Raw genomic sequence first — 10,299 nt, forward strand, 5'->3', positions numbered from 1 at the left:
ATATCACATGGTGCAATTCTCCAAAAAACAATAGTATTTATGAAAAAATTATTCATGATATCCGTAAAAACAAACCTTTAACTTTCAGACGTGACTGTATTAAAGTTGTTATTTTACAAGATGGCCATAGCATATGATATTTTGTCAATACATTTAAAAGTAAAAATTTTCTCAAAACCATAGAATTCTAGCTTTTTAGAATTTTTTTAATCTGAAAGAATAATGCTTGCATATAATAATATAACAATACAAGTCTAAAAAGGTCTAAACTGCATTGAGAACTGAAATGACAATTTGGTGTCTATCATTTTATTGTTGATATAGTAAAAAAAAAGAAATTAATTAATCAGTAAAGTGACAATTAACATAAAATAAAGCAACTATTAATGCCATTCAAATCTAGTTATCTAGATTAAGATTGCATTATTGAAGTAACATCTCCAACAATGTATGCAAATAATTGGCCCTCAAAATGTGTTTATAGGCACAGTTCATTACATTGACAACACACACATGGGGCGAGGAGAGACAGAACGCCCACATCATCACGGTTGACCGTCAGTCAGAGACAATGCTGTCATCACTGTCCTCAGAGACAGAGACCGATTCTGTTGTGTGTTTACTGCATAAAGACGCCATTCAACTCATTAGTTTGTTATTCAGCAAAACAAATCTCATTGTATGCCCATACACACACTGCCACATTAACACTGATAGAAGTGTCATTGTCAGTGTGAACAGCAGACTCGTGTTAAGATAAGATGGAGAACAGATACTTCGTGATCTGCTAAACCTAAATCACTGTGAAACTGAATAACAGACACACTGTAAATGTAATGTAGATGTACTATAGGACCCAACAGAAGGTGGCACAGCAGGTTGTAAAAGGGAAATCCTTGTTCTTTCAAAAGAAAAATGTTAGATGTACTATATACTGTATGTCAGACATTTAACCTCTCCTAGAAGTTTGCCAGAACAACACAGGGGTTGAGTAAATGATGACATCATTTTATTTTTTGGTTGATATATCTCTTTAAAACATAGAATAAAAAGCAATGATTTACAATAATATTAGTTATTATATACGGTGTGCTTGAAATCACCTGTTTCCCAAGGGGAATAAGATAAAGCTGATCCGTCTGACCACTGCCAACCCTGCATCCAGTCCAGATGGTTCAAGCCAATCCACAGCTTGCTTGGCAAGTCTTTGCGATCTTTAACTGCAGGGAAAGATAGAGAATGAACAATAAATAAAGTATGGATACAAACTTTGAGATCAGTGTTTTGCATCACCAAATGGAATTGCAAAACTAACTAGTTAAAAAAAGTTTGTCAAGACAAACTTTGTTGACTTGAGAAAGCCTGACCAGAAAGTTTGAATTTGTTGCTAGGATGTTATGGGTGGTTGCTAGGGTGTTGCTATGAAGGTGCAAGGGTAATCCAGGTGATTGCTAGGGTGTTGCTATGCGGTTGCTAAAATATTCTAGGTGGTTGCTAGGGTGTTGCTAGCCAGTTGCTAGGGTGTTCTATTTGGCTGCTATACTGTTGATAAGGTGTTCTGGTTGGTTGCTAGGGTGTTGCTATGGGGCTTCTAGGGTTTTATAGGTGGTTGCTACAGTGTTGCTATGGTTTCTGGATGGTTTCCATGCAGTTGCTTGGGTGTTCTGGGTGGTTGTACTATATAAAGTAATGTACTATAAATATATTTAACAGAACACTATAGCTGCAGATAGGAGGTTCAGAGATAGAGCTGGGTAAAAAAAAAACATGAAAGCAAGTGAAAATGAGATTTGAGTCTTACAGAACTCAAGCTCTTGAGGGCTAGACACACTGAGCAGATCACCATCTTGACTCCGACAGGCATCCCGCGCCTCGTGCCAGGACACCACCGCTGTGGACACCACCTGATAGCAGCGTCCTTTCACTGGGCCTTCTTCCCATAAAGTAGAACATCCTTCAACTACATAAAAGAAAACAGGTGGGGGGGTTAGTTCAAATTCTTTCACTGTACAGATCTCCATCTGTCTGTCTCACATATGTGATTCTTTCATCTGTCTCTGACTTTTGAAGCGTTGGACAACTCTGCAATCTTTTCCATATTTTTTTCAGAAATTATTGGAAGCCATAATAAAGGAATGCAACAAACATGAGTTATAGTTAAAGTGGCTTTGCAAGAACAGAACAGTGCAAGTCAATGTCTTTTCCCTGCTGAAAACTGCAGCTTAAACCAGCATGAGTTCACCTAAAACCACATTAAGTAGGTCAGCATGGTGTTTGTGGGAGAAACAGTTACCCAAATTAGTTCATTTATGTAAATGCATTTGTTTGTTTATCTCCACACATTGGTTGGAGTTTGGCTAAGAAATTAATAAATGAAAAACAGCTTCCAATTACAAAAAGTGTATCCCTTTATTATACCAATGTTTACATCAGTTGGAACTGCGTTGGAATTAATAAATAAAAGTATCCAATAGTCAGTAGTTTAATGTCACATTGTTTTGTAAAATGAGTCACATGTTTAATGTGACTGCTCTCTGGAAAACACCCAGAAGCTGGGGTGGATGTAAACTTTACCGTATTTCAGACAAGTTCCCCACTTCTCATCCAGATCATAGTTTGCTGTAGTAGAGCACCAGTCCAGCGTTCTGTCGCCAGTGCCAGGCAGGCAGCTGTGGTGCCAGGTCCCATTGTAGAGAAAGGGGAACTCACAGGGTGCCCCGTTAGAATTCCCCCCGCTTGTGTGCATTCCTAAGAAACAGAGGAACAGGAATTTATACTGTTTGTGGGTTTATGTAGTTATGCTTCGCTCAACAAATTGTCCCCAGAAGTCAGCTAAATCTGACAAAAATGTCCCCTCGGTTGCATCCTTAAAAGAATAAATGACTCATACATAATAAGGAAATGTTCCTCAGGGTAGAAACATGGGGTAAATTTAGTGAAGCAAACAGACTACGGCTGAAAAAATACAGTAAAGACCACGACTGCACAAAAATATATAACAGAATTAATATATAACATCCAAGCAGTCAGTGAGTAACAAGTTAAAAGCATCCAAAATACAGACAAATTTAAATAGTTTAAAAATCTAGTTTGAGGTATTTTTTTATTTTATAAAATTACATAAAAATAAAAAGTATACAATTAAAATAATATATTGGTTTTTTTAAATTAAAGAAAAATTAACTTTTATAAAAAAGTAATAAGAATAATAATGACAACTATATATATATATATATATATATATATATATATAATTATTTTATTAATTTACTACTTTAATTTGATATAAATTAGATTATAAATAGATTAATTTATATATTATATAAAGTTAAATAAACCCACCATTAAAAAAAATTTTGGATCAGTAAGATTTAGTTTTATTCAGCAAGAATGTATTAAATTGATCAAAAGTGACAGTAAAGATGTTTATAATGTTACTTAAGATTTGTTTCAAATAAATGCTGAAATCCTGAAAATGAAAATTCCACAAAAATATTAAGCAGCTGCGTAACACTGATAATAATAACAAAAGCACTAAATCAGCATATTAAAATGATTTCTGAAGGATCATGTGACATTGAAGACTGGAGTAATGATGCTGAAAATTCAGCTTTGATCACAGAAATAGATACATTTTAAATTGTAATATTTACAATATTACAGTTTTTTCTGTATTTTCTATCAAATAAATGCAGCCTTGGTGAGCATAAGAGACTTAAATTGTAGTGAAAAAAACTTTTGAACGGTAGTGCATAATTTATTTAAAAACAGGAACACATTTAAAAGATAAAAATAGAAACGTTTTCAGCAGACCTAACAACCACATTCTGCAGCTGTGACACCAAATTCTCAAACGTTTTTGTTTCAAAATGCATACTATCTGAGAATGTGCAGATTCGCTGGGCACAGAGCAACAAAAGTTAGTCAAAAGAAAAACAGAAAGTAAATTCAGACGAGTCGTTAATTTGTATACTGCCAGATATGAGGCGAGTGGAGCAGGTGGAGTTTCCCGTAAAACTCCATTCCTGTATTGCTACAGTCACATGACTCAACGCTGGTTAAACCAGTAAACAAACATCCAGAGCAAAACCTAAAACTATTTTTGCAGGGCAGAGCAACGGAAAGCAGATGAACTGGATGATCTGAACAACCGTTAAACCGCATCAGCCCACCCCAACAGCACAACACACAGTAAACCACATTAACACAAACGCAGAATTGTCTCTAAATGTACCTATGTATCTATCAATGTAGCGACAGGAAATCCCCTTTGAATAAAATAAAATGATTAAAAAAAAGTATAGTCTTACTCATTGTGTCAACCTCATTTCGTAACCACGACTTTGTTTTCAGGCAAACTGATAAAGTAAATAAATAAATAACCGTGTGGCCTCATTTCAATAAGTTGTGGAGTCAGCCAATCAGATTAGAGCTTGCAAGATAATCAAGATCAAGTGCTTTTGTGCATCATTTAGCAGACACCTTTATCTAAAGTGATTTATAAGGTCAATCACCCTGGACAACCTTTTTCAAAGGCACAATGGTTCATGCATCACCTTTTCTGGGCTTTGAACCTACAACCATTCAGCTACCGGTTCAGAGCATGACCCATTACAGACTACAGTATTTTACTGTTTTTGAAATAGCCTAAGTCTCTAATGCTCACCAATGCAGGATTTATTTGATCAGAAATCAGTGACACTGTGAAATATTATACTATTTTCTATTTAAATAGATTTTATATTATTCTTGTGAGGGCAAAGCTGAATTCTCAGCATCATTACTCCAGTCTTCAGTGTCACATGATCCTTCAGAAATCATTCTAATATGCGGATTCAATTTTTATCTTCTTCTATTCATCGAAGAAAAATTCATCGCGTTTTCCAGCAGCAAAAACGACATGGATAATAATAAGAACCATTATTAATAATTTAGCACCATTAATAATTCAGAAAAACTGAGCACTTAATCCGCATATTAGAACAATTTCTGAAGGATCATGTGACACTGAAGACTGGAGTGATGCTGAAAATTCAGCTTTGCCATCACAGGAATTAATTATATATTAAAATATATTGAAATAGAAAATGAAAACCAGTTCTTTTAAATTGTAATACATTTCACAGTGTTACTGTATTTTTTATTTTTTTTTTATTCAGCCTCGGTGAGCATAAGAGACTTTTTTCAAAAACTATTGACATGTAGTGTAGGTATATAAAAAAGCGGTAGTGTCATACTTCGATACACCCGCTGACAGATGTTTTCCGAGCTCCCTCCTCTTTTCCAAGTGTCCTGTCCGTCCCTCTTGGCGGTAACGGAGTCGTCAGGCCCGGTGCTGAGTTTCATTTGGTATTCTGTGTAGACGATGTCCCCCGAGCACTTCCACAGCAGAATCTCCGTGGAGTCGCAGCTGGACAGGGTCACGGTTTTGGAGCGCACCTCCAGACCCAGACACTTAGACGATTCCACGTGGAACAGCCTGTGGGCCGAACCCCACTTCCACGACGCGGCCGGGACTAACGAACAATCTCCCAACTTCAAGGCTTCATTCTGGACCAGGAGGCATTTCCCATTCTCATTGTGCTGGATAGTAAACGTGTCATCTCCTGCGGAAATAAAACAGTTTGTTGTTTGATGATTATCTGAGAGAAGATGACAGTGGAGAGAAATCGACTCTGAAATCTAACGTGCAAAAACCAAACACTGTAACATGTGCTTTTAATCAGTTTTAGCTAAATCAGCAAAGATAATTAAGATCCAAGTGTCCTTAGATGCCCTTTTTACAGACGCCATAGAGAAGTTTTGGTGAATACGTGAGGAAAGCACATTTTTTTACCCTTAAATGCATGAATGTTTTGCCAATCATTATTATATGTTCGGGTCTTAAGCAACCCGGATCTATATTTGACACGGATGGATCTCTACCTGTACCGATAATATAAAACTCTCCTGATATCAGAGTAACAATAACAGAGGAATAAAATAAGGTTATCTATTCTCCCATATTTTGTTAACTTTTGGAGCTTGGAAGGGTTCAGTTTGAGCAGATGTTTTACAACATCATAACTGTCCTTGTCAGAGCTCATTTCCCAGTACATTCAGCATCTGGCTCATATTCGAGATCTCAAGCATATTCTCAAAACTATCATTTTTAACTTCTTCAAAACCAATATTTTGATCTCTGACAGCTTCCTCACCATATTCACCATCAAGTGACAGTGACACTAATATTTGATTACGTTCAGTGTTGCTCTGCAGTAAATCGCTGAGCCATTTCAAGTTTTGCTGATGATACTTCCTATTCTTTTGTTTTCTGCCTGCATTAACTAGGCTATAAGTGAAATGTCACTTCATCATTGAAAGTAAAGGTGAATTGCAATTATTCACTCATCAAAGATTCAATTATTATTGTGCAGAAAAAAAAATACTTACACTGTTCTGTCACACACCTCGGGTCGTTAGCGACCCTAGGGGTGGGCGATATCTCGATATTTAAAATATATCGAGATATTTTTTAAACACGATATGGATTTTGACATATCGTATATCGATATTGTTTATATTTATAAAAATTGTGTTATTTCAAATGCAAGCGCGCTCATAATGTAAGAGACACCGGCGCGACCACAACATTGCCCAACATCAAATGGCAAACGTAATGCAAGCGGAACGAAACTGCTCGTTATTGTGTGGTTGAAGGAACGTTTATCAGTTTGGACCAGTGCAGCGCGAGCCGATCGTGATCATGCGACACTATTACTACACAGCGCTAATGATCCAGTAAAGAAAGCATTTGAATTCGCCACAGAAGTAATAACATCGCTGCGAGATCTAGTGAGAAACATTCACATTTCTCCGTTATTAACGGATCAAACAGCGCTGACGTGGAAACCAGGAAGAAACATTGTGCCATGAATGAACTATCCAGTGTCCACAGATCTGCAATATTCACCATGGATTTACTGTAGTAACACTAACTGCAACCATGGAAGTTTGGCAGGAATAGTAGGCTATAATGCCCTCAAGTAACATTACGTCGGTTTAATTTTGACATTATGAATACAATTGCCTCAAATGTTAATCTGAACTAAAAATAAACCTTTGTTTATAACTACTACAATATATAATTTCATTTTTTCCAAGGAGCTGTTTTGTTTTATATGCTCCTAGAGTCAATTATAGCTCCAGAATTGCTCAAAGTAAAAAAATATCATGATGTTTATGATGTTAGTTTTAATTATAAAAAAAGAATAAAAAAATATATTATTTAAAAATGTCGCAGAAGCACTTGTTCCCACATGAACTGCCTACCTCTTTGCACTTCAATAAATTAGTTAACTAACTACTTTAGTTAACATGAACTATGAATGAACAATACTTCAAAAACATTTATTAATCTTAGTTAATGTTAATTTGAGCATTTACTAATACATTATGGAAATCAAATGTTGTTTTTGTTAACAATTAATGCTCTTTGAACTAACATGAACAAACAATGAATGATTGTATTTTTATTAACTAATATTAACAAAGATTTATAAATACTGTAACAAATGTATTGCTCATTGTTAGTTCATGTTAGTTAATACATTAGATAATGTTAACAAATGAAACCTTATTGTAAAGTGTTACCGAATAGATTATTCATTTCTAGCATGTCCACACATATGCTTTTGTATGTCGGTTAAATATGTAAATAAGCTGGTTAAATAAACGATCAAACAAAGATTTGCAGTCGTGTTCTTCAGGGAACTGTCGATGTAGTGTTTGTTTGGTTGGGCCTACAGTGACGCGCCACCCTCAACAGAGCACTCCATGACTCAAAAGCCCTTTGTTTTCTGCCTGTTGTTCCAAACAGCCAAGTGCAAAGCAGAGTGCAGACACCATTATGACACAACCATGACATTTTATCAGATGTTGTGGAAAATAACTTAACTTTGGCAAGAGAGAAATACCAATTAATAACCCAGTGTTTATTTAAAGGTGCTCCAAGGCTGCTTCAACAATAACACACTGCTGTATAAACAAAGATTGCAACCGACTCTAGACATTCTGCACATCTATACAAATAGATATGTGTTAATTAACCCATAAATGCATACCTTGGGTCTTTAGTGGCCCGGGACGTCATTCACTATCCTTCTTCTCATTCATTTTTTAAAGTTAGACATCAACCTTCTTAGTATTCCTCAATCAATTAATTATAAACAATATAACAAGAAAAATAATAATAAAATAATGTGTATTTTTTGTAAAAAATGTAATAGGGTCGCTTAGGGCTGGGCGATATGGAGCAAAAAATATATCTCGATATATTTTGCTATATCTCGATATACGATATATATCTCGATATCTTTACAGGAAAAAGAACCCCCCAAAAACTACTGCAAAAACAAATATGCCAAATACCACCATAACATTATTGTAAAGTGTTACCATATATTCAATATTTAAGTACGTATTTTAATATGTTAACATAATCGTATTCTCAATTCTTATATTACATAATACAATTTATATTTTATTTAATAATACATACAAATTATTATAGTTATATAATTAACTTGAATAAACTATGAAAATGTTAATAAAATATAATATATATAAATGCGTATTGATATGTACTGTAATCATATTTGATTGTTGATATTTATTATAATACTATAAACTTTTTTAATTCTAAGTTTGAATTATGTCTATGAACATACTATAAATAATATAGTAAATCCTTAAAATACAAGGCAAACCTGAAGGCTCGAAGGAAATCAGTTTAAAGGTCATAAAAGTGTCATGGAAGTTCAAATGGTTCTTTGTCTCACTTCCTCCCCCGCTAACTCAAATAAATATTTTATAAATATATAAATATAGTTATTCAATATATCAATACATTTTGATGTTTACATACATATTGTATTTCAAATATGTAATTAATTAGAATGTTTAATCAATTATATTTATAAATACATACAGGCCTACATCTAGGGTATATAATGACAAGTATACATAAATATAAATAATACAGTAAATATAGCGGAGTTGGTATATAAAAAGGATATGGACGTAATCATTTGAAGGCTTTCTCTCTCACGCACACACACACACACACACACACATCTAACAGAAATATGAGGAGGTGTTTTTCAGAGGGCTGATATGAGCCGTCCATGAGGCAATGGAGTGGCTTAATATGTCAGTGCTGTTAAAAAACTGAGTATTGATTTCCAAAAATTAGTCATGACCCTCTAAACAGGCAGCATGTGACCGACACACCAGACCCACGAACTCACACATGCCATTGAATTAACAAATGGCCCACTTATGAGTGTATTAAATACTTCAGAACGCATAATTTATATAACCAAATGAAACAACCTGCTTAACTCCCTCGAGGTAACAGGACCTCACCGTCAGACAGGCGGGGCTTCGGTCATTTTAGGCTTTTCGTGTTTTAAATTTCAAAATGGTTCAATAATAATAATTGTATCAATAGCAGTGAGTATGATATTACAAAGGATGTATCATACAGAACAGAAAGGCAGACTTACCGCTGTTTACAGCTGATGCGTAACTTGGAGCTACGTTTTCTCCTGAAAGTAGGAATATAATAGTGTAAAACAACTTGTGTGTGCTCCAATCCATGATGTGAAATGTAAACAACCCCTCCTGACTGCAGTCACACGTTTCTCCAGACTACATATGCTTGGAAAGCCCGGGTTTGTGCTCTCAAGCTTTAAGCGGCAGAAAATCCCCCTTGATGATGTTGCCTCGACACTCCTGAAACATTTTCTGTTTCTGTTTATTGCGAACCAAACGGGCCGCTGTGGTGTGTGTCAGCTGTCAAGTAGACTACGTCATGTTGCAAACGCCACGCCCAAATATAAAGTGCTGCTGCTTCTGCTTATTGATCGTGCTTCGTGTGTCTCATCAACCTCTTTGTATATTATAGCAGCATTGATTATTAAAGCTGTCTTTTATAGCTTGGTGGGTCAGTAAAGGTTTAAAATAATTAATAGTCGTGTATTTGACTATTTAATCAGCCCAATGTGTTTTAATATTCAATATAAACATTCAGTTTTAAATATTATGATAATTACAATAGTGTGTGTGTCGGGGGTAACGCATTACAAGTAACGCTAGTTACGTAATCAGATTACTTTTGCAAGTAATTTGTAAAGTAACGCATTACTTTTAAATGTTTTCCCATGGATTTTACTGACACCTCTCCAGTCCCCATGTTAAGAGAAATCTGGAGGAACTTCAGAGGCGTTGTGTGCGCTGTGTGAACATGATGGTTATTGT

At 35.2% G+C, this 10,299-nt stretch overlaps 1 protein-coding gene across 2 annotated transcripts in view; it reads right to left on the reverse strand.

Moving 5' to 3' along the window:
- ly75 (lymphocyte antigen 75) overlaps nt 1-9,850 on the reverse strand; it is a 34,001-nt gene extending 24,151 nt beyond the window's left edge. For both annotated transcript variants that reach the window (XM_084395021.1, XM_084395020.1), the window contains exons 1-5: nt 9,546-9,850; nt 5,238-5,606; nt 2,575-2,748; nt 1,802-1,960; nt 1,104-1,220 (exon numbers count right to left, since the gene is read on the reverse strand). In XM_084395021.1, the coding sequence (XP_084251147.1) occupies nt 1,104-1,220; nt 1,802-1,960; nt 2,575-2,748; nt 5,238-5,606; nt 9,546-9,639 (913 nt within the window). In that variant the 5' untranslated portion in view covers nt 9,640-9,850. The remainder of the gene's footprint in view (nt 1-1,103; nt 1,221-1,801; nt 1,961-2,574; nt 2,749-5,237; nt 5,607-9,545) is intronic.
- Nucleotides 9,851-10,299: the final 449 nt, after the last annotated feature.

Source organism: Rutilus rutilus, assembly GCF_951802725.1.
Source record: "Rutilus rutilus genome assembly, chromosome: 22".
Taxonomy (NCBI): Eukaryota; Metazoa; Chordata; class Actinopteri; order Cypriniformes; family Leuciscidae; genus Rutilus; species Rutilus rutilus.